The sequence below is a fragment of the Nothoprocta perdicaria genome, unplaced genomic scaffold (genome assembly GCF_003342845.1).
Source record: "Nothoprocta perdicaria isolate Ctin4 unplaced genomic scaffold, notPer1 scaffold_118, whole genome shotgun sequence".
Lineage (NCBI taxonomy): Eukaryota > Metazoa > Chordata > Aves > Tinamiformes > Tinamidae > Nothoprocta > Nothoprocta perdicaria.
In genome coordinates, this window is record NW_020454294.1 from 1,866,378 (window position 1) to 1,892,535 (window position 26,158).

A 26,158-nucleotide genomic window follows, 5' to 3' on the forward strand; every position below is an offset into this window, starting at 1 on the left:
AAGGTGCAATTGAAAAGAACAAAAGCTTAGCATACACCCAGGCAGAATGATAGAAATCAAACTTTTACAAAGATATTTGTAAAAATACAATTAATTTGCACGTCTCCGAGTGCTGTCCAGAACAGCGTCGTTTTTCTTACATTAATGAGTGAGATGGATTTGTGTCAGAGCCAAACCCAAATCCACGCTGCACTCCGACTACTGCCTTCTTTGCCTGATTCAAAGTGCAAAACAGAGCCCATTTCCAGACCTCAGCCACACAGCCCAGGGCTCCCCTACAAAGCAGATGCCTGCATCAGAACTCAGCTTCTAGGAGCCACGTACAGTCATGGGAGAGAAAAAGGGCCCTGGAGGCTCTGAGTCATTTCACCTGCAGTGAGATGCTAAAGCAAGTCAGCAGAGCGGTACCCTGAGCCGCCCGGTTGTCTCCTCTGGCTCTAAAAGGAGCTTTGTGCAAGTCCTACACATGCAGACATCCTCAGTGCCTGAAAAGGAGAACAAAAATCATTCTCACGGGGCAAGTGTCAGGGTTTGGAGCAGATGATGCAAAAAGCCTTCCCTTAAAGCTTTTGTATTTGCGTGTCTGGGGGCATCATTGCCTTCACCTCGTGCTGTTCTGATTCCCTCTGTCACGCTGCGCTGTTGCCAGGCCCTGCTGGGATGTATTCCCTACCYAGCCAGTCCTTCCAGAGAAACACCATTTTCTTAAAAGCTGCAGAGGAAGAACAAGTGACGGCTGCACAGGTGATCAGGTCAGAAAAGCTTTATGAAAAAACATATGAAAAATCAGATGACTCTCTAGTGGCYAAAGATTCCCTCCTCTCACCTTCTTTCCCTGGAAAACCTTTCCTGCGGATGCTGAGCCCCCAAACATGCARCAGATCAATGGGGAACTCAGCTGGGCACCCAGCAGTTCCTGGGAAATTGCCAGCAAAACAGGACGTATTTATGGACTCTTATTTGACATTCTTAGAATGAGACCARATCAAGCCCAGTACCTCCCATGTGACTTGTAGGAGACAGGCTTGCTCCAAAACCAAAATGTTTTTTAAATGTAGGCAGGTCACTCAAAACATGATTCATTGTTGGTACTCGGTTGTTAAAATGGTTGCAAGTCCTATCCTTTTCAGATGTTAAATAATTACCAAGCATCTTAATTTTTAACATGCTAAGAAAAGATTTCCATTTTAAAATACATGAATTCAAATATACTTAAATTTAACACGTTAAACCATTGGGGAAAAAAATGGCTGGAAATGGATGAATAGGAAATTGCATTTATGTAACACTAGTTTTTGCAATCAGACAGCAACTGGAGTGCTGGGGCATGGGCTTGCAGAGATGTGAAACACCATGCAGTCTCATATAAGAGCCACGAGCTTTCTCTGGTTGTCCTTCACCTGCAAGTCCACCTTGGAGAAGCCYGGGCACCTCTTTCCACATGCAAACTGCATTTAGGCTGCTTAACCTAACTTACCCCTGCAAATCTCCACATCTTCCTTGGTGCCTTCATTAACCTGCACATGGAGGATGCAGGAGAGAGAGCCTGGGGTGATGGCATCACAGCTCTCCTGCTCTACGCTCGCTTYTGATATCTTCTCTTTGAAGTGAAATTTTATATTCAAAACCAAATTGCTCTAACAACTGTTTTAATTGCTCTCCAGTAAATTCTGCTTAATCCTTCTGTCCCAAGAACTGTTTTGGGTTAAACCATTGCTCCAGCTGCATGTGGGAAAKGAACCGCTGTCCTTGGCTGTGCATTGAAAATGACTGACTGCTGAGTAATTAGTTAATCTCTGGGATAGGGATGTCTCACTAAACAGCCTTTCACACTGGATTTTGGAGGAAAAGCAGATTTCTGTAGGTTAGTCTGCTGGCTGCTTGAAAGAAACAGTAAATAATAGCCTTTCTGCAGATTTTCATTGATCTGGACTTCACAGATAACTGCAGCACGCAAAGGCAAGCGCTTCCTACCAGGCACATTTTATTTCTGCTATGGAGAAACTGCATTTATGTAGTTTCCTCCTAAGCGATTACAGAATTGATTTGTAAGAGATGCAGAGACTTCCAATAGAAATGACAAAACGATGTCATTTCAGGGCAAGGAGAATTATCTCTGTGAGGCTGAAAAATGTCATTTTAAGGGAAATTTAATCACATTTTTATGGGCAAGGAAGGGGTTAATCCCTTCATCATCACTTACTACTGATCTGCATCCCTGTGTTGCTCATCTAAAGACAAAAACCTGGGCATGTGGGGAAAGAAAGGCAGCTCAGATCTCCACCACAGCCTATAAGCAGCGCCCAGACCTTCCATCGCCTCGTTACTGCTTGTGCTGTGTTTCAGAAATTGGACACTGTAGGTCAAATTTTAATCTGGTTCCGCTTTGTGTTAGCAATCAATTTGCACGGCGCCCAGCCACTCTTGCAGAGAGACATCTGTGCATCCCGACAGTCAATTAGGCCGCTCTGCATTTGCGAACAAGCACGCCTATTAACAAAAAAAGCCTGCTGGTGGATTCGCCTCATCTATTTTATACCTGATACGGATCTGAAGTTATTCGGCATTCCCTTAAAACATGTCTAGATTGAGCAAGAGAGAGATGAGGAGAAGCAGGCAGAGATCCAAGTCACATTTGTCACGTGCTGAAGGCATCGTGGCCCAACATGTACATATAATAGCACTAGAATGGGATTCGGGTGAGTGGATTATACTGCTGGTCCTCTCTTTGGCCACACTGCAAGGTCTCTTCATGCCTCCATCTCTCCTCGTATAAGACAAGATAATAAAACTGCTCTGCTTTCCGCAATTAACTGGAAATCCCTATGTCTTAGCTAAGTATTTACAACTGGGAGACTAGGATCCATAGCAGGATGGCAGATAACAGGATAGCAGAGAGAGGTTAATATTGAACCTTTTTACAAAACTGAGACAATTCATTAAAAAAACAAAACACACGTGAATTTTCTATAAATTCAGTTCAAGATCAAGTGCTCAAGTCTGCTGTGCTGAGACACCGCGGCCAGCGCACAGTCCCTTCTGTTATTCCCGCGGGGGTGCAAGGAAACTCAGCTTTAGCCTCCCAATTCCCACCTAGGACCCTAAGTCATAACGCTGAACCTGACAAGAAGACTAATTTGGAGTGGGGGGAACTGAAACACCGTGTTGAATCGACCCCTATTTCGTTTTCTTTGTATAACATGGTGAAAAATGGGGAAATTGAGTACAGCAGCTCTTCTACAGTATCTACTCTCCAAACTGAAAATATTACTGAAAAAATGCCCAATGGAGACTCTTGCTCCCTTTTCCTGCCTAGGCCCATCCCCTCTACCTGTCTTTGCTCCAAATACAAGTCCGGGTTTGCTCCAGAGAAACAAATCCATGCTCAGGCAGTCAGGCAGTTGGCAAGCAAATAAAAAGGTTCCTTCTACTCTCTTCCCCTTTCTCCAGATCTTTTCTTCTTGTTCTGAGAACATCAGATTATTCTTTATTCTTCTCCTTTTCCCCTTCTRTTCTTCACTGAAGGAAGAAGGAGAGGGAGCACAGGACAGGGGACAACTCTCTAGAAGCCACTTGGACCTACTTAAACTGATGCCCCAGCTCACCAAGGTGTATGTTCAGCCCATGCTGCAGCCAACAGCCCTGCAGGCATCTCATCCAGGGCTCCATAACTAATGGGAATGTCCCAATCGCTCCTAGACGGACAGCAGGGTGATGTGCCCACTCATGAGGACAGTGTCAAGCCAGATCAGGCAGGCCTGGGAATGGCAAACTTATGCTGGTCACTGGATCAATCCCTGCTCTTGGCACTGGCCTCATGACATGTCATTGGCAAGGGCAGTGTGGAGCCCGGTCAATCAATTGGGGTACTGCTGCGGTGCAGATGTGCTGTGGCCTATGCATTTAGAAACAGATGATTTAAAAATTAAAAAAAAAAAAAGAAACTCTTCAAAGACAGCAGCCCTTGTTTTGCCCAGTGTTGCATCTTTCAGAGTGATCAACTTCTAAGCATGGACAGGGAAGGATGGTTCAAAGTCTCCAGATGACCGTGGACTGTCTGGAGCATGGGGCGGGCTGCAGAAATGGTGCTCTCTGTGACAGGGAGAAGTGCCAAGAGACTTTCCAAGCTGCTCTTCAGCCTGATTTAACTTAGAACAGTAAATCAATCTTCAATAGCAATATGCAGCACTAACCTAGCATGCTTCTTTCCCCATACTGCAATGGCTTGGAGAAAGTCAGCTTCACATTGCTGCCTCTTTTGCCAGATGTCAACAGCAGGGCGTAGAGAGGTCATATTATTTGGCCAGGGTCTACAAGATGCTTGGTGGAAAAGCTAGAGATAGAGCTAAGCTTTCCAGCCTCCCAGCCCAGAGCCCCCACAGCAGCAAAAGCCATACTGTAAAAATATTAAATACACTAATATAAAGGTATATGAGAAATAAAAAATTGTATTAATATAATGATAGGCTTTTTTTCACTGGTGCTTAGTCTACGATGGATACTGGGATTTGAAGTGTAGAGAGATTTCAAACAGCTCAAAGCTGCAAGGGTTCGACTGTAATTAATTTAAATTAATTGGAGTCATTATGACTTTTTTCGTTTAAAATTACTGTACCAGACTATAAAGCACCTGAAATTTAATCTGAAATCTTCAGTTCTAAAAAAAAATAAATTAATAAAAAAATAAAAGAAAAGCTTTCCAAGTGAAAATTTGCTGATTTTTTTCCAGCTCTCTCAATGGTCTGACAAAAGATACTACCTCTTTGTACCTCTTGCTTCTGATGTTGAAGACATTCTAATTTGCTTTAGGAAACTGCAGCTTTACACGTAGTGTACTATGAATTACTTTGGTTGTTCACTTAGTCATTTTCAAGACTGCATTAATTTATTGAAAAGTTTTTACACTCAGAGCTTGAATTAAAACAATGCCTTTCAAGCGTCCTGCGATAAAGAACATAATCAGCTTTGTCTGGAAATGATGAGTCAAAAACGAAGAAATTACTTTAAAGGGTGGTAAATACGAACAATAGACCCAAATGAAAGGGACACATTGATTCTATCTCTGCTGTGATCCAAGGCACCATAACTTGTTCTTTCTTTCCACATTATGAAACAGAGCAGTTGAATTTGTGCTGCTTTAACCATCATATATTCTGACCTAAACTAGGCRCAATAACAGCCACTAGTCTGGTGGGTGAAGCACCCCAGATGTTACAGATGGAGTATTCTTGARCAGAACAAATTTAGGGGTCCAGGTCCAGGACCTAATCTTGGCTTATGGTTTGGAAGTGAGAGCACAAAGATCTCTGCTGTAGCACAATGGTGTGCTCTGAAGGATGRCTGAACTAATTAGCTTTGGTACAGATCTGCACTGATTAAACTGTGACACTTTTCAAGCCCTACGCTCATCTGGCTGAGCAGTTCTGYTTTCAGTAGATGAGCCTGAGGTTCTTCAGAGTTATTTTTCTTCCTTCTTCATCCATAAGTACAACCTATGTATATAGAAGACAGAACTTTTCTAGACCAAATGCAGCTTTGGGGTGAATTTGCGGCCCGTGCAGCTGGTGCTCCCTCCCTTTTTACAGATCTTTTGGACTAAGCCCAAGTTTAAAGCATTGGGCACATCATCGTGCCTATCTTTCCCATGAGACATCCTGCAAGCAAAGCCAAAGGAGCTCCACAAGGGAGAATGAGTTGGGGTAATTCAGGAATTCACCTCTCAATTCAGAGATATAAGAAAAAAATCCACTAGCAGTGTGACTTTACACTTCTTTTAACCCAGCAAAGATGAAAACCTCTAGCAGATGAATAATTAAATGAAAAACAGAGTCAGCCCACTGCATAATAGACACCAAATAACCTACAGCATTAGCAAATCTCTGTTTAATAGGAAAAAAAAAAAAGACTGAAAGGTTATTTAAACTTTTAATAACTACCTCATTTAGATATAAAAAGCTCTGTGAAATAACCTTAACAAGGATCCTTGAGATTCTTCAAGGGAAACATTTTGCCCATAGGGGAATGGGCAACTTTGCCCATTGGGCAAAGTTTTTCCCCACTGAGAGCTCTCAGTTGGCAGCTTGAGACTAAGGCACACTGGTTGTTGAAACACACTGTAATTGCCTTTAACATAATTACAGCCACTAGCGTAGGAGGGAAGAGAAAAAGGTCCAAGACATAAGCATGCAAAGATTGAGGAGTGTCCAGCCTGGAAAACATATTCTATAAAAAAGGACATGCAATCTCCAACTAAGCATTGTTGAACTAAACGTTCAACTAAAGCCCCTGTTCAACCAGAAGTGGTTGGAGAAGAGTGGCCACCAGGTATTGCAGCTCAGAGACTGGAAGAAATGAAGTTTTTCAGAGGAACTAATAATTGTTGGCTAATGGGGACCTTCAATTTATGACATATGAAAACTTTTTAGAGAGCAAAGAGTCCTTTTCAGTGCTTTTGGTAATGTCTCCTTATGCCTGAATCAGCACCACTGAACAGTTTGTCCTTTCTTGGGTGGAAAATAGAAGGGAAAGGACCCAAATACTCTGCTCATACCACTATTCTTTGACCCAAATTGCTCATATTCAGAATAGGGTGAAGAAGATTTATCCACCAACCAGAAAGAGAAAGCATGAAAATATCACAGCAGTCCTAAAAAAATTAAACACAGAAGTCCACTGCCACCTGAAGCTTAATTTCTGAAGATGTGACTGAAGAACTCCACAACTGGACAAATCCACAGACCTGTGTATTCATTTATGAAGGGTATCAGCAAGGGAAAGAGAGAGCACAAAAGGGTTAACTGGTGGGGATATGGGAATGGGATAAACAGATGGTGTGGTGAAGAGCCATTTCCTTCCCATTTACATGCTGCCTGCATTAAATCTATCCCTGGGCTTCCATTCCAATGCACTAAGGCTCTGCTGGGGAGGAATTTAGTGATCTGGCTCTACCCTAGCTGCGGGTATCGTTCTGTTGTGTGCTGGCATCTTGCCTATTCCCAGAGAAATTGAGCCTTCGTATTTCTCTACATTATTCTTGGAGATCTTCCCTGATACTTATATTGCAGTGGCTGCCTTTTCTGTAGATGTGGATCTCTGTAAAGCTCATCAGCCTTGTTTTATTTTCCTATCCATGCATTTAGGCCGTATCACAGGATGCTCATCAGGGGCTAAGCCTGCTCTTTTTGCAGCCTTACCTTATCTCTTTGCTCCAGACYCCAACAAATTAGTTTGTAATCCTCAGTATTGTATACTTTGGCAAATCTGCCTTTAAAAGTGATCAGAACTGACCTCCTGATCTAAAATTGGAGCCAGTCCAGCTGATTTGTCCCCTCTCTTYGTCTGGAATTAATAAGAAAACACTGTACTTGCAAACATAACAGGTCTTTGCAATCTATAAAATTGATGATTTGGTACTTCCCTGTTTGTGACAATGCTGCACCCTGTTTAGACAATATTAGCATCCTTTCTACCATTCTCTTAGCAAGCACAATTAACAAAACGCCAGCTGGTGCAGGATAAACGCTGCTGCGATGATGCTGGTGGCTCCAGATGGAGTGAGCATAGATCTCTACCTCTGGCTCCGTTACCTTCTTATCTCAGACACCCCATTAGCTTCCAACAGCTCCTTCCAACCTCTAGGAGCTTGGCTAGAATATCCTCTCTGTATTTTTCCTGGCTTGATTGTCACTATACCTCAAAGGGCAGCAGAAGTTATCTGATGTCCAAAAGAATCAAACGACAGGCACTGCCTCTCCCACAGTAAGCAGGCAGTTTTCCAGCCACCTCCTCCCAGGAATGTCAGAAATGTCCCAAGACAAGATGACTTTACCCAGTGCGGAGGTAGCTTTAGGTGCTAGAGGAGCTCACGGATGTGCAGCTGCGCCAGATGCTCCATCCATGGAACAGGATTCAGAAGGATCCATAGGACAAGGTTAAAGAAGGCTGCTAAGGATGTTCAAGGTCAATCTCTGTCCCAGCAGACTCTCTATCTGCTACTCTATCTTAATTTGGATACAGTTGGACTGTGAGGAAGTTCTTTTTTATGAGACACATTTTTCACGGATCAAAAGGCAAAAAGTGCATTTACTCAAACTTTTGGCAAATGCTTTAAATTAGGCATGTTGTCCATCTGAAATATTCATGTATGGCTGGATTGTGCTTGTAAATTATTATTTATATACTTCTGCTGAACATCTTGAGGTTATTGGCATAAGTCTTTTCATAAAAGGGGACAATTAATAACACATGAAAAACATGCATTTTTTAGTCCATCCATTTACTTTTCCATTGTAGCCTTCTGTGGCAGGAGGGCTAATACAGTTTGAGAAGCAGAAGGCCAGGAGAAGCATGGTGGTCATTCATAATTGAGCTGCTTTTAACCACCATGAACTGACTACTGAGAAATGGACTTGCGTTAGACACATAATGGAGATGGACATTCATTATAATGGCAGAAAGCCAAGAAAGGCAAAATAGGTGGAAACAGGGAGCTAGCTCTAGAAACAAAGTGCTGAGGTTTCAGGATGCTCTTATAGGAGCTCTGCTGCCCAGGTTTGGGATAGGGAGAAAGAAACCTGGACATGTGTGCCCTGAGGGGCAAGTGATGAAAAGCAAAGCTAATCTCAGGGAGAATACTTCATTTCAGCTGACCTGGAGAAATAACTAGGTTAGAAATGGCTGTTTTCTGCCATCATCAGAAGTTCTGCTGGCTTTTGAGCTCCACATCTCCAGGATTTGTAAAGGACAGCAATGGCTTCTGGACTCTCAAAAAAACTCAAAGTCTGCTCTGATGGTCTCCAGGTGGTCTCTGGAAGTGCTCTCCATAATAATAATTAGTTAAAAAAAAGGTGGAGTAATAATAAAAAAAAGAAGAGACCATATTGCATGAGGGTATGCTCTAAAAGAAAGTTCAGAGATAAAGCTCCTCCTAGTCCCAGATATATAGTCACTAATGGAAATATTTAGATAAGAAGCATTAAACAAAATCTTTCTGGCAGCTAAGACGTCATCTATGAAGTACCAATAAAATAATCCAACTTTCAGCTAAAAATCCAAGGGGAGGCTCCAAGGTTCAAATGGTCACTGACAGTTTAATTMATGAAGAGAATCAGAGACTCTTTTAGTGCTTACACTATGCTCTTTTTTTAAAAAAGGTAATTTACATCTGAAAAACATTTTGGTTTTGTTACCTTTAATATGCGAAGTAAAAGGCTTAAGACTAAAGGCTGTGAAGACTAAGTAAAAAGGTGAGGAAAAGACATGACTTAATAACAACTATTCTTCCCTAAAAGCACTAAAGATTTTTGCCTCTCAGCGTGTTGCTCAGAAAGGCAATAAAAGGGGCCTAAGATTATTTTGGGTGCTTCCCAGAATCCCCCTGTTTCTCCTGACAGCTATTCCCACCTCTGGCATATATGTAAATCAGCTACTCAAAAAATTGCTCTTTCAGACTTTTATTTGATGGGCCCTAAACTGAGGCAGCTTGCTAATCACAGCAACAGTCTGACAATTAAAAAAGGCACAGTCAGTCAGCTATTAAGTTGGAAGTGACAGGCTGGGTTTTATTTTTAACTAAAACTCGTGGGATTCGCACTAACTTCTCCACAAAGTTCCTTTTGCCCTTTATGTACAATTTAACGCTTTCCTACATGCAAGGTTTCTTTGCTGCAGAATGCAGTCTAAAAATAGCTTTCCATTGAAGGGAATTCTTGTAGGATTTGTACTACTGCAACAATTATCCCATGCTGATCCAGCAAGGTTGCGTTATTACTGCATCTGTGAAGCGTGTGCTGCAAAACAGCAGATAGATGGATTTATACTTGCATAAGAAGACATTATGCAGGTAGTTTTATTTAACATTGTRTAGGTTTATAGTATGCAGCTGCTGAGGAACTTTTCCATGCAAAGAATTGTTTGGAAAGTAAAACAACATCAGGTCCATATTAAAACAGCTATGAAACTACTACTGATTGCACAAAACTGATCCCATTTTGGACACAACCATAAAGCTATGGGGAATGCTAAAGCCCTGATTGCTCCTCRTCAAGCCCATTACAGTTCAATTAGATGATCCCAGTGAAGTGGCAAGGGCTCCCTTTGCCCAGTCAGGATCCAGGGTGCATTCCCTGGATTCCCTGGCATTCCCAGTCTTGCAGAAGCCAGCTTGGAGCAATGAGAGGGCTGCTCATTTTCACACCTGAAAGTCATGCTGAGTTGCTAAACTGCCTGGAGTTTGGCTCCAAGAATCAATGACAAACAGCTACCACACAACTTGGAATCGATCACCTCAGCTTTGCAACATTCCCCTCTTTTTGTGTGTTTGCTGTGTTGGAAAAGTTGCAGATCTACCTGGTAATTGGGCTCAGCAGTCCATCCAAGAAAAACAAAAACTATTGCTCTGATACTAATACTTTTAATATTCTCAGCATCCTCTTGACACTATGGACATGGCAGGAAGGAGCTTTAGGGAGTACTATTTTCACAGACCAAACTTTTTTTTTTTTTAGGTAAAATTCAAGTCATATGCAAGAAACACTGCCCTGATTCAACACTAACAGTCTGTAGTAATTATGACAAAAATAATATTAAAAAAATGTGAAAATAATATTAACAAAAAGCATTAATCCACAAAGAGCATATCAGCAAATCACCCTAAGTGTGGATTTCCTCTCTAATGCAGCTTTTGGTTTTGTTTTGTTTTTCTGCAAATGCTGCCAATCTTTGACATTTCTTGATAAATGCCTTGTCCACATGTATCTGTACCTTTACAGTTGCTAACTGGAGTCTCTGCATGCAGCCAGCCGCTTACCTCATTTTTTTTTCTGCATGCACATTTTTATTGTAGCCATATCATCCTGTTCAAAGATCCCTGAATGACAAACACTCTAAACTGCCGCACATTTCTCAGCAAAAAACAAAAGTAAAATAACAGCCTGACAAATGCAATCAAATGCTCTTTTAGGTTTAGATTTAGACAGCAGTTTTGTGTCCATGATCTATTATTGTAATGCCAAAGGACTACAAGGATGGGGCTCAGTGCTACTCTTAACAGAGCTGGTGTTCTGCCTCTCACTCCTAAAAAAGCAAGATCAGGACCCCATGGGAAGGCATTTAACTGTGGGACTATATTCAAAATGGAAGGGGAGTCTGCTGGTGCCCTGCAGGATTAATGTGGCTCTGAAACTATTAAAGATAACAGTGCATTGCTTCATCTCTGCATCTTTTTGCAACCTAAAGGCAAAATACAGATCCAGACTGTGACTGCACTACGTGAGGCCTTGCCAAGACCACAGAGACTGCACAGTGCCCTGTTTTTCACATATTTAATTATACCTGAAATATTTATTTATATCTTATATATTTATATCACTTATACCTTCAGTGAGGTGCTTGAGGTGGTGAGGAGAAGGGAGCTTCATCACCATTGCTCCAGCAGCCCACGAACATGGTCAGAGCCAAGGGAATATCCTGTGCTCCTGGGTGTAGATAGAAGCCCCTGTGCTCCTGCTGTGCCTCTGGGAAGAGATCCATAGGAACAGCAGCTCCCACCCGGCCGATCCCCTGAGGACCCAAATGTAGCACAGAAGAGACCACTGGAAAGAGCTGACAACGGGGAGCTGTAAAAATGTGGAGGATGAGAGGGGGGGGGAGGGAGTTGCAACAGAAAAGAGGGAGGTTCACAGCTACCAAGGAACGTGAGGACGAAAACCTACAGCCTCTGCTCAGAGCCAGATGTCCCAAGTTGTCACAGAGCGCTGACGACAACCCTGCCATAGCTTCCCCTTGGAGTTTTTATGCCGCTCTTGCACCTGGCAAAGTCATGCAGCATCCTCCAAGGACTTCTCCCTCACTCTGGCTGCCTCCCGCTCAAATCCCTGTGGCCCAGAAGAGGAGCAAAGACACAGAGAGCTGCTCGAGGGAGCAGGAGACTAGAGGAAAGAGCAGCAGAAAAACTCTGCCCTCAGAGCTGTAATTCTTGGGCCTCACATGGACCTCAGCGGATGGATGATGCTGGACTCTCCAGAGTCACGAAGCTATGAATACACTAGGAATTACTCCGGTCTCCATACTGGTAATTTCCTCACATGATTTTGGCTCAGACCTGTTAGCATTTTCTCCACAGATTGCTGGGCACATCTTAGGCACTTTGGGTTAGGCCACTTTGTGTCAAGTATTAAGTTAAATAGTATGGAAGTAGGCTCCCCTGTCTCATGCAYATTTAATATACAAGACGAGGTATCACCATAGATATTGCCAGATACAAGTGAAAAGGTGACCATTAATGAAATGGCCCTTAAGGAAAACAGCACAATAGAATATTAAGAGATTTTACTGCCATTTAGATCCCTGGGGTTACACTTGATGATCTTGCCTATCAAAGACTGCTCTTTCAAGACTGCTCCTTCAAGTCAAGAGCAACATGGCACAGAGGACCCCAGAGCAGGAATATGAAGCTAGGTGGGAATATAACGAGGCTAGACAATAAAAAACATTTTGTCTTAAGTGAAAGGGTCCTAGATAAGAATGGAAACTGCTATTTTGTTCACATCTGTTAAGATGTCAACAAAATGAAACTATATCATTTTTTGAGGGTATAACTCATCAATTTTTGAGGGTATCTGCTCTCTAAATTCACTAAACCATAGCTACAGCTGAACTGCAGCTACAGGACTTCATTTTCTGGGACAACATGATCACATGAAAGGAAGAAGGAAAAAAAGGAAAAAAATCCCACATAACTAAATATCAGAGAAAGGAGAGAGAAAAGGGCAGCAGCATCCTGAGATGAAGTAAAACTATCTTCCCTTGCTCACACGGAGATGATGACAAAACGAATTTGATGAAATTCAAGGCAAGGTGAGTCTGTGAGGTCTTCTATGTCACCAGGACAGGGAGAAAGAGGAGGTAAATTCCACCTTTATGCCTGAAGTGCTCTGACCTTATAGGAAAAAAATATATATATATATATTTTTATATATATATATAAATATATATATATATATATATATGAGCCATAATAGAAAGTGATCTGCTAGATCTGCCCTTCCATAGGGGTTTGATCCTCTCACAGGCACCTGGGCCACTGCCTTTAAGCAGCAGATGAAGAAGTTACACATGCGGAGAAGAAGTATGGAGAGCGAGATAGATGAGAAGGGAGTACCAGCCTGGATCTCCCTGATTTCTTGTCATTAATATCCCTTCTGCCCACATACACTTTGCTCTCATCACTGTCCCAGATGGAGGAGGCTCCCAGTGAGAGTCACCACTGAGAAAAATGGTCCCTGAACATGAACCACGGGGAAGAGGAGATGCCCAACAAGTCCTGCTSCACAGTGATGCCTTGCAGAGCTCTCCAAGGACCATGCTCTGATCCTGTCCTATGGAGACAAGTCACTCCCCAAATTTGAACAGGACAGAGTGTGACAGCTTGCAAAAATGGAAACAGCTCTGGCTTAAGATGCCATAAGAGTGCTTGGCTTTCGGAGCTCAAAACCTGCAGACGTCGGCAGGATCACCTGAGCATATGCGAGCAACGAGGGGAACCAAGGGTGATCAGGCGTAACAGCTAATGCAAAGAGCTGTGCTTGCTGCCCAGCGTTAATATCCCCATGTAGATAATGCTAATTAGCTAACGTAGCTGCTAATGTAGCCGGCTTACTGGAGTCTGAAACATGAGAAGAGAGGGGATCCTAAACAAACATGGGTACAGTCTTCACCTTTAACAGACACTAACACAAAATTCAAATTCAAATAATTTTCTAACAATTCGATGACATATTAATGATGTGTGATTCCTTCATCCTTATAATTCACAAAATCTCATGCATTAAAAAAAAAGGGGGRAAAACAGTTTGAAAAGAAATTATTCTGATCTGAAACAGGAAGGAAAACAGGAAAACAGGACTTCTTTGTTGAGACAGTCTGATGGCCTCGCCTGCTGAAAAGCCTCAGAGCTTCACACCATGTTGGAGGAGTTATGTCACTATAGTCACTCAGAGAGCTGTCCTTGGGCTCCAGAGCTTCCCACAGATCAGAACCAAGCTTTTCTGTTTGGCATTTCACTGTTTTAAAGGTACATGCTTCCCTTTACGCATCCTCGACTTATTCTCTATCACACTTTCCAGGGGTAAATGTCCCAGAGATCCTATATGGACAATTGTCCTCTTCACCAGATGCTCCTGATGCATTTCTTTAACATCGCTCCTTCCAAGCATGATAGAAAATAGTAGTAGCTCACCACACACCTTAAAATCTATAGGAGAAATCTTTGTTTTACTGAGATATAGGTAATTTTAGCATTGATTTCACAYAGGTCAGAATTTTACCTTTACTTTTCTGGCACAGGCACCCACTCTGACATTATAGCAGCTATACAGAGATGTTGTAACAGCTGGTGTAAATGGAAGCAACCACAAGAACAGGGGAAAAAAGCGTTACAAATATTTCAGCTGATCACTTGTTCTCTGTAAAATAACTCAGTGCAGGCCTTCATTTATGAATTTTTATCATCAATAAAAGATACATTCACTCATATATATATCTGAGTCTCCTAGAAATCTGTCTCAGCTCCCTTCTTTGAGCCAAGCTCCATGGCTCAGGCTTGCAGGGAGAGGCCTCCACACTAGCTGTGCAAAATCCTGAAAGGCACTTAATGAATTAGACATTATTAATATTCCCTTCCAACATCAGAAATCAGTAATTAACTCTTTGAAGACTCATCCTAAGCACCGCTTTATAACTTCCCGCCCTCAGAAGCAGCTATGTAATCTCATTGTGATTTCAATGAATATCTTTCCAGATTAATTATTTTCCCTATTTGGGGGAAAAAAGAAGTTCAAAGTCCTGCTTCTGCCTTGGAGTGTGCATTAGCGATGTTCGATGTGCCACAAAGATTGTCATGCACAAAGCAAGATATGTTGCAATGCTTTGCAATTACAGATTAAAAGTCACTTTGCCACCCTGAGAAGGAGAGATGACCGCAGGTGAAAAGCGAGTGGGCACTGTCCTCTTATGGGCTCATAAATGCAGTGCGATGCCTAAACAGCCTAGCACACAGGAAAAGAAACCCAAAATCCAGAGCTGCTAATAGTATGCTGAGCAGACACCTTAACTAGGTCATTCGACATGCCAGGCCTCCTAAATGTTGTCTGGGAGTCAGAAAACACTATTTTCCCACTTTGGTCTGCCTGCCTCTTTCCTGTCATGTGGAACTAACCTTTTGAGCTTAGCACTATTATTAATTTATTAGCTTTTTGAACATCTAAATTGTTACACAGTCCACGCTCTGCAGCTTAGTGCTTGCTGAGGGAGAAAGCTTTGGCAGTACAAATATTTGTGTGAGTGCATATACCCACACACAAGCAGCAGACCTGATGGGAAAAACACAATTCTATCTATATATTTCTGGGAGTGAGAACAAGCAGGCGTTTTCCTGAGCGCAGACCTCCAAGGAGTGTATTGTTGCTATAATTAAATGTCAAACCTTGCAAAAGATGACTAAATAGAAAAAAAAAAGTGCTAAGTATATTTCCATTGAAATCAATTAAAGGAGACAAYGATTTTCTCTCAATTTAGGTTACATGGCTCTAGCACAAGCTGCTGCCGCACAGTGCTGCTCTGCAGCATCAGCCCAGCTCTTGTTATCTGAACAGCTGCCCTCTGTTCACCTACCAAGCTCTGTGTGCTGGGTTCCTAACACTGTATTTCCTAAGAGATGAACACTTCCATGTCCAACAGGGCATGTTTTTGGCACATATATTTTTGGCAGATACGAGGTTTGGTCCAAAGCTCTGGATACTCTTCTGCAATGGCACTTGGGTTGTGGTTCTGGTGTTGGAGGCAAGGTTATCTATTTTGTGTCTAGAAACAACACATAAAATTTTTGCCAAGCAGGCTCTGGTAGAGTACAAGTTACTGAAATACTAGGAATAAGCCTTCTTTTCCCAAAATGACCCCAGAGTAGACCCCAGGAGATATCACAGGTGCAGATCAACTGCTGTATCTGTATTTAAAAACTAGTGATCAAGGACTCACTCAAAAGTCAACAGAAAGAGGACAATTTTTCCTTCCTACACTGGGCACAGAAGAGTGGGCAGATGTTTGCCCTTTGGAAGTACCATTTTTCAGGGACTATCAAGGTGACTGGTGGTTAACTTGGACATGATCACTCAAATCTGAGGGGAAATAAACCTTTCTCTGACAGTCTACCTGCTCTCATGCTCCCATGCAATGCTAGCACATGCACCCAACAGCTCTGTCAGCCTTCTGCAAAATCCAGCCTCTCTTTAGATGTGCTGTTAAGGTCATATTGTAGCCATGGCAGGAAAACAGAAGGATCTAACAGAGCACGGGGTGTCTTGAGCTCCTCGAGCATCTCCACCAAACCGCCCTGCGCCGCAGCCCCATGGGGAAGCAACATGCCTGAAACCAGGTGTAATGAAGAAAAGAGAACCAAAGGAAAACAGCCAGAAGGCTATTCCCCCAACGCACCCCACAGCTGCTAAACTGAAAGCCAACACACTGTCCTGCTGCAGACAGCCATGTGTGCTTTCCCTGCACATCACCTTGTCATGGTTAACTGGGWAAAGGAGTCCCAGGAAGCCACTGTCTCAAGAAGCAAAGAATATATTGCGACACAGTGCACATTGTTTGATGTTGTCCCCTGAAAATACCCTCAAGAAGCCCCGGGAGGTCCCAAGCAGGGACCTGCAGCTCGTGGCACAACTGCAGGTAGGCAAGAACGGCAGGCGATGCTGAAGCCTCCAAGGCTTGCAGGACATCGTAGCAACAACAACGGGAAAAGCTGGAAACGCCAAGCCATCCTCCAAGCCTTTCCTAAGGTCTGAAGCAGAGCTAACAAGCTGCAAGTCACAGGTAAGCTGACAAGCTGGAACTGAACCCGRTTATAGCTCAGCTCTTTCAGGCTTCAATCCTATGGAAGCTGCTTTTGGTCCAGGGTGCTTCGTGCCACGTTTGGTGTATTAATGAGCACAAGGAAAAAACTAAAAGTTAAATCTCCTTTGAAAGAAGTCRTGGGAATCTAGGCTCACAGAAATAAAATTCTCAGTTGTGTTAAACTCCTGTCTCCACAGAGCCTGAAACTGTCTTGTAGAATATTGAAGGAGCTTCAGTACATTATCAAGTGAGATTCCTTAGCTACAGAAAGAGGAGAAAAAAAAGGTTTCTAAGCTAAAGGATCTCAGTTAATGCTCAATAATCTATAAATCATTGTTCTGAGATTTCTCTATGCAAATGAGATTTATATAACTCTCATCAATCTTAAAAAAATTATAAAGATTAAAATTTGCAGCCGCAATGCGCATTAAAGAATCCCTTAACCTGTTTTCAAGATATGTCTTTATAGCTAATTAATTTTCAGATGAAGTGTTCTTTGAAAGGACTAATGGTGAGTGAGCATTGCTGATTGATTATAAAATGGGTAGTAGGGCTTAAAAAGCGAGCTGTGAATGTAAAAATCACCACCAAGCTTTATCAACTTTGCCATATTAAAATTCTAAGCTATGCAAGTAAGAGGAGCAAGTATTAAAACAATACTTTTGCGTAGTGCCATTTATTTCTTTAACATCAGTAAATTTCTCTCAGCTGGTCTATGTCAGGCATATTCACCAGATTAACTGCCAACTTATATTTTAGCAGATGAGAGATTAAACCTTACCTCACAGGAATTCAAAATTTGGATTCTATCAGACTATATTTAACTAACTTTACTAAATTTATAAGCTAAATTAACTAAATTTGACTTTATCATTATGCAATGAAAAAAAAAACAGTAAGTGTAAAGGAAAAGGAAGTGTAAAGTAAAATGAAAGGAAAGACATAATTCCTATGTCATCCTGCTCAAGCTGCTGCTCCGAGCTGCAAATCTGTGGGTAACTTTTATGGAGCCATCATTAACATCTAGAGCATTTATTGAAGGGCCAGTTAAAAACATGAAAACATAAACATAAACATGAAACATAAAGAGTAAACTGGGTGTCATTAAGCACTGCCAACAGTCTGCAAACATTTCCAATTTTTGTTACCTAAGAAAGATGAGAACAAGAGCAGCTGCCTTACCCGCTTCCTCAGATTGCAGGTGAGCGTGAGATTCCTCGAGAAGGAGTTGGCRAAAGCAGTGTAAAAGTCCAACACTTTCAGCAAGGCTTCTCGTTTAATAATATGTAAATCGCAGTATGTCAGAGCCCGAACATTGGCACATGCGTGGGCTAGACTAGTTTCTTTCCAGAAGATATCACCAAACACATCGCCTTTACCTGAAAAACAGGAGGAAAACTTTGGGAAGGKTTTCTGCTTATACAGTGGTCTTCAGCAAGCAGTTCTTCCCCAAATGTCTTCTGCTTCCAGTTATTCTAACACCTTCAAACTAATACAGATACATTTTTAGAAGTACCTGAGGTACCCGAGTAGACTTAGCAGTAGCCCCAGGCATTTCAGATATTTATAGGTTGCTCTGTGAAGTGTCCCAGACCATAAAAGCCAGACTGAAAGGTCTCATGGTAGCCAAAGATGCAGATTTTTTTTAACAGATTTTTTAACAGATTTTTTTTTTAACAGATTTTTTTCAAAAGCATCTGAACATAACAGGCACTAATGTGGATTTTCTGTTCAGGTGACTGGATATTTCTATGAGTCTGTCCCTAACTGACTCCGGAGCCTCAATCTCACTGGAAGTCCATGGCATTTAGGTTCCTGCATCACTGCAGCTTTGCAGCATTGACTGGGTAAGAGCTGGTTTCCAGGGCCTGAGGACCAGATTTGAAATGTTTAAATATTTACATCTCGGTGACAGCAGCAACTTTCTTCTGAAAACTCACCACATATCTTTCCAGCCCTTTAAACCTCTAAATCAATAGAAATACAAAAGTCTAGATCTAAATTCAATTTCATGAATTTAAGTAGTGTTTAACACTATATTTAAATATTTGCTCAATAAGGGTTTGACCCCTTAAGCAACTGTACATGTAAAAATACTTCGCCCCTACACCAAGGTTATGTCCACCTTGGTAGGCAGAGCAGTGAAACGGGATGCTGAGGATGTGACATTCACTCTGCACATGTGGAGGACTCAGGACTCGCTCTGGTCTGGTCCCATGGAGAGGACAGCCCAAGCAGCAGGAGTGCACTAGGTGCTTCTCTGCGCCCTCCAGTTTCATGAGGATGATGACGAAGGACATCAACTTCAACTGACCCAATAAAAACTCCAGTGTAGATGCAGATAGCAGATACATTTTCAGGTTTGACAATATGCAGAGAGCTCATTTAAGGGTCCAAAAAACCTGCCCCTTCTTGCCAAGCTGCTTGTGGGCTACCACCACCACAAGCTGTCACCTCCGATCCTGAAGCAGATGCCACAGCACACAGGGAATTTACAAAATGAGGTTCTTCCAGATTCTAGTAATATCCAAGCTCTTTATTTTGGTAATTACTAAAAGGAAACTAAAATGAATCAGTCAGTGGTGGTATCTCTATTGATTCTTGGTACCTCAAACAGTCCTCTGGTGAAGGTTAGAGGTTTCATAGTCTTGGGACAGAAAAGGTAGCATGTTTTAACACTTCCTTCTTTAAGACCTGGCAGCATTTCTCTCAACTCTATTTTCGGAACATAAACCAGAGCAATAATTTATCCAATCCTATCCCTCTTTGTGGTCAGAGACTCTATTTCTGCTTAAAGGATTGTATTCAGTAAAACCACAACTAGCTTTTCTCACATAGAGTGAAAATTTGCAAGTACTTAAATTCCCTTGTTTTTAATTTTCCAAGAAATAACACAAAATCTATACTGTAGAATTATCCCTTGGAAAGGCTGTAACTGCATTCTCATTGAATTGCTTTTAAACAAGGCTATATTTTTTGAAGTAATTAAGATTAACTGCAAACATATAATACACCTGATATAATTTACAAAGCAAGTTGCCTTAAAATACTCTCCTTATCACAGAGCATTTCCTAGTAACATATCATTTATCTAATGCACTGCTTGAAATTACCCTTTACAGTTAAATGTCCTTGCCTATAACCACAATTGTGAACCTGGGTTACAGATGTGCTCCGCACAGTTACATAATTTACAGAAAATAGACCATTTCTGAAATGCACAAAATTGCTTAATAGATTTGCTCTCTGAGGTGGATGCTGGACAGCTCAGAGTTCTGCTTTCAGCAGCTGCAGACTGCAGTTAAAAAGACAGAATTCAGTAATAGGGGTTGTTACAAATTTCCACYGAAATGTGAGGAAAATATCTGTTTCCTTGGCAAATTCAGGGTTACATATAGCTAATTTAATCCCATGGTGGAAAACAGAAGATGCTCGCCAGGAAGCCCTGTTCCTTGTGTTGCAGAGGATAGCAAAATTAAAATAAATAAAATCACACTTCAAAATTGAGAAGATCTTCTTCTTGTTTTTGGTTCAGGGAGATAGTAAATTATACCAGGTTCCCCAAAAAGGGGCTGAGATATGCCAAACTCCAAATGTACCCGTTTTCTCATAAGACATCAGCCATTGATTTGAATGGTAAAGTGGCTATTTGAAGAGAAAATTTAAAAGATAAAGCAGATATCTGTCCACTGTCAATGGTCACTATTTCACAGAAGAGGGACATTAGTGCCAGAGTATTAAGGTTTATCTTCAGAAAATATAAAATCTTGGAGGTATTTAAGGCTTTTTGAATGTTTTCTCTACACACAAACACTTGTGAGTCTCATTTATCTGTTACAAATGCACCAAGAGACGGACTGAATGGAAACAAAACTGAGCAAATTCTCTAAAACAATGTGTGTTTTCTCATAAATCCAGAGATTAATGTACTGTACTTTGGCCCTATTAACTGCAGTTCATGGTGTACAGACTGGTAATTATTCATTGAAGTTTTATTTCACACAGCATAATTAACTGAATAATAATAATAATAAAAACATCTTTTATAGAATTTCAGCAGACAATTTTACTGCCAGATCTCAAATACTGGCTACTCAAAGCAGCAGTCCCGATGCAAAAGACTAGAATGGGGACCTTTTTGCATACATTTTGCACTGGATATTAAGAATTATAAGGAGCATATTAATTATGCTAATAGCAAATATTAGCATATTAACATATGCTACTCATTATCTTCTAAATACTGTGGTTAGTTACCCTTGCAAACATGAAAAGCCGGACCTGGAGGAGGAGGAGCCAAGGCAGGACTAAGTAAAGAGTAAAACTGGATTACAGTGAAGTGTGTGAATGTAGAATCTGAAAACCATATCATACAGGGAAAATACTCATTGCATTAGCTCTGGTACCAAAAGCAATGAAGTGATGGCAGCATGCACAGATGTGGAGGTCAGCAATCAAATGGCCAAGTCCCTGCAACCGTAACCACGTTGCTACTGTGGGCTGCATGTGTCTATGCAGTCAAAACTCTAGCTGCAGGAAAGAGGTATCCCAAAGTAAGGCAGGAACCCAATGAGCAAGGAAGGAACCTCCTCCTTTCCTCCCCATGCCCTTGTGATGGTTGAGCGATAAGTAAGCTTCTTGCCTAGAGGTGRGACATGATGGGATGAACTCATGGAAGAAAATCCATCTGCCATTACTACACACAAACTCTCCCTCTGCATGAGGAAGATCCTGAGATAGAGTCTAACAGACAATAGGAGAATATATCTGGGAATTAGCACTGCATGGTTTCTTTATCTTTCTACTTTCTCCTATGCAAACATAATWGGCTATTTTTGAAGACATGCAACAGAGCTGGCTGGATTTGTGGATCTCGCTTTTATAGCTGTTTGTGTCCAAAGACAGGATTTGGAGGTAAGCAACCCATACAAAGAGGGCTAGTAGACTGTAAGAGAAGCTTAGCAGACTGTCAGAGAGCCTTAGTAGACAGGCTAGTAGACTGTAAGAGAGTGAAGAATGATGGGGAAAAAAACAGCATTTAGCAGCTGAAAGATTTTCCAAGTGGCTGGTAAAGAACTCAATAATAAGACCTGTCAAAGCCCCTAGTTCATGCTGGCAAAGCTACTTCACTTTATTTAATATAGTGCAACATTCCCCACCAGGATCTAAAAAAATTACAACAAAACTAATTCACCTTCCTTTAAACAAACAGGTCCAAAAGACTCAAAGAAGAGCAAAAGGTCCATATAGATATTCCTCTATTAGTAAAAGATTTATCATCCTCATCTCTCACACTTTCACTCTTCTTTTCCCAATACGTCCTATTTTCCTAGAAGTTCCAGCTCCTGGAGACTGGAAATGTGTTTTGATTTTAAAAAGAAATAATATTATATCCTGGCTGAAGAAATAAACTTGAAAGTATGATCATTCCCACCATCCTCAAAACTCATAAGGCAAATCAGATTGCCTCAAACTGTTAGTCTGATTTAAAAGAAATATATCACATGTTTTTTAATAACTTTCCTTTCCTGGGCTGCCAAGACTTTCTTGGCTTCCGCAGTGAAGTGTGCAGGTCTAATACAAAAACATCTCAGTTCACAGGAAGGCATCTTTCTGACTTTAGAGGCTGCAGATCACATCTGTAATACACCAGCTGTCACTAAATTAAGATTGATACTCGTTATTATATTTAAATATTGCGTAGATGGAGATGAAAATATTCTAAATTTACAAAATAATGAAAAAAATAGAGCATTTTCTTCTGTCAGTAAGAGMTAAGGACACCTTTGAAGAGGCATCAGTAGGATGAAAATCAGTAGTTATGTGGTACTACATAKGCTAAACTTGACCTGGAAGATAGGATGGCTCATTATTATAAGGAATTACATTTAATAAAAACTGCAAGCCACAGCCATCAGTTCTGACATCAGAATCTCAACCAAGTATTGTGCAAAATACTTTATAAACACTTAAAAGACAAGTTATATCACTCTACTTTTTGTAGTCCTGCCAGATGAAGAAGATGCTGCTCCATAACCTATTGCCAGGTGCATGCTGCTCACCTGGGGAAACTCTCACAATTAGTTTGTCTTGTTCTATCTTACATGAAAAATYAAAAAAGTTTACTATAAAAAATCAGCAGTTGTTTTTACATAGGGGCAAACTGTGCTGCTTTCATTCCACTTGAAAATTAGCCCAAGCTGCAGCTAAACCAATTAAAATAACAGTATCAGTGTCTAATACTGTGAGATGGAATCAGACTAGCAGCYTTTAATGCCATACAGTGCATCACGCTCAGTCTTGTCTTATGCAAAGCACATGGCCAGCAGTGTAACATGGAGCAAATTCAAAGTGTTGACGTATGGATTTCTAATACTGCATTACAAATACCCACTGATGAGAGCTATGGAGCTCATGAGTTTCCTGCTCATTTAATCAAGAGTTACTATTTCCTTAGCCCCTAAAAGAACTCTTCCCTGGGTGATTTGGTAGGAGAGTTAATCTTTTGACTTCCAAACACATGCAAATTTAAGAGTGGAAAAAGGTTCATCCCTACTTACAACTGTGTTACGAGAATCAATATCCCACTTGTGTTCTTGCCTTCCTGAATGCCCCCAATAAAGGGAAATACTCCCTTCCCAGAACAAACAATTAGAAATAATTCATGGAGCAGCACTTTAAAAAGTGAAACTCTAGCTTCAATAAAAATAATAAATCCAATAAACAACATGGTTGCACTGGGACCATATGCAGAACATGCTTAGAATTAACGTACATCACATAATGGAAAGGAATTAGCTTAACTGAATGCATATGGGACTAGGACTCTAAGCATGGTTAAAACATGAGCTACGAGATCTATATGCATCCTGGCTTGGCTATCAAAATTCAATTCATGGAGCAGCAGCCCCCACGGGGAATTCACTGCTCAATATATTTTTATTGCTAAGCTGTTTGAGCAATATTTTTGATCAATTCCTACAATCAACATTTGAACACTGTAGGTCATTAGTTTTCTCCTGGCAAAAAAAAAATCTGACTTCTTTAAGCCTTTTTAATGAATCTTCATGGTTTAAGGTACTGCACAACTTACGCAGTCGGCGGTGCTACCACAAGAAGCTGGAAAGCAGCTTCTAGAAGTCGGTGGTTGGCACTGCCACCTACACGAAATGCTTTGCCAGGAGCAAATTCAGGTTAATTGCAGCAGGCTGGATTGCTCTGTCTGCCTTCATTAGCCTGAGGGGCTTCAGGTCCTCTGTCCTTTGTGAGACTTCCTCACTGATAACACCTCCCCTATATTGTTTACTCTTAATTGAGCCGGTGGAAAAATACGGATGTGGCTTCTCAGGGTCACCTCGCTCATGCGGACAGTTTCGGGAATTAAGAGTCGAGACTCTTTGCCCTTCTCTGTTATTTTGGCAACTGCAGATGAGCCATGGTAAAATGTGTGGATCTTGTTTTCTCCAGTAAAGTTGCTCCTTTTCTCCTGGACCAGCAGGAGACCTAAGCAAGCCCAACAGGATGAAACGGGCGGCTCTCTGAGCCATCTGCCACTCTCTCTACACCTTCTTGCAGTCCCTATATCACATAATAAATGTTCTCTAAGTCTGTCTGTCTGTCTCTAAGTTCTCTAAGAACTATCAGCAGTCACAGCAAAATCAAAGGCTCTTTTGGTAATTAAAGCCTATACATTTTAGATATGGTTAAAGGCCCCTCTAGTCAAAGACAGAATATTATAGATACTAAATTCACAGTATCTAAGATACTAAATTCACAGTATCTAACAGGTAAACCAACAAACTCTCACTGTTTTCAACACAAAATATTCATTAATAAATGCAATAGTTTTGCATGTAATCCATTTAGTGATGGTTTCCAGTTCAGTAAATTGCACATTTACTGTTTGTCTTCATTTTAACACCCTGAAAAGCTTTTATTTGATTAAATGCCGCTACCTGTTCTTAAAGCCTTTCTTTTTTAAGTAGCTGTAAGCCAGCACAACAGATCCTGTTGTCACTAAGATTAATAATAAAAATCAAATGGCCCAGTGATCTGCAGTACAAGGAATATTTTACAGTGGAAATTGTAGATTTAGGAGCTTTCAGCATAATGACTTTACATCTCAATATGCTAAGATATTCGTTCTTACATTAAATCTCTTTTTTTAAAAGACTTACTACATTTTAGACTGTAGAAAACTGTATCAGGTATTTCAAAAGAGTGTGAATATGTGAACATTCCTCACTTCACACTCCCCAGCTGGGTAGAGTTGGATATATTTACCCTTAGGAAGCTGTTCCCATGCAGGCTCATCCACACACCTACACACACACCCTATCACACACCAGTGCATTGTACATGTGCACAGACTTAGATGGCAACAGGTCAGGAACTTGCTTTGGCTACAAGCTTGTCCTAATTTCTCCTTTCCTCCCTCTTGCTGYCAGCTGAGGAGGACCTGAAGCACTAATTCATGACCTGCACTGATTCCCAAGACCTTCCTTATTTTTCCACGTATCAACACAATGCACAAATGTAATTATGTACGCTCATCTCCACAAGCAATGGTCCCCATGAGATACATGAGGAACCCAAGGGGCCCTACAGAGCCACCCCGCTGAGCTGCCCTTAAAGAAAAGCAGCAGTATGGAGATTCTGTAAGGATGTAAGTGACCTTCACAGCCCTAATGTAAGAGAAGTATAACAGCTAATATTCACCAGGAGACCAGTTCTGCAGTCCAGGAATCTATTTTAAACAGCTGAGATAGATTTTGGATAATTTTCAAAGACAGCCACCAGCTCATCACATTGCTCTAGTCTCTAAAGATGATTCCTGACTCAAAGCAACTGCTGATCAGTCAGTCCCAACTGCAGACTGGTTAATGAGAAGCTTGTGTGATGTTCTTTACCATTCACTGCTGGCATGACCTGCTGACTGACCTGGAGCTTCCCCCACTATTGGGATTTCTTCCTCCTTTCTCTGGGTCTAGCTGGAATAGATAGTACATKCTTATCTTGGCATAGTCAAATCCCACTGCTTATATTTTCTAAAACTAGTTTGCTCCAAGTGACAATTTTGCCATCTCTAAGAGTTATTATGGACTAGAGTATAGAAAATGAAAAGCTCAGAGTGAAGGTTAATGTGGAATTTTTCCRGAGAGATTGATACACAACAATGTGTATTTTCTCAATAAGCTATTTAAAGAATTCCAAGCACATTCTCTTCTGCTAGGAGACTCTATAACTGAGACCAGTAAGCCATACT

At 41.3% G+C, this 26,158-nt stretch overlaps 1 protein-coding gene across 1 annotated transcript in view; it reads right to left on the reverse strand.

Annotated features, from left to right (window-relative positions):
• The window catches only part of KCNH5 (potassium voltage-gated channel subfamily H member 5), a 136,835-nt gene that overhangs the window by 7,406 nt on the left and 103,271 nt on the right, over positions 1-26,158 (reverse strand). Inside the window, 1 exon segment of the mRNA XM_026053747.1 lies at positions 18,076-18,272. Coding sequence (XP_025909532.1) covers positions 18,076-18,272 — 197 coding nt within the window.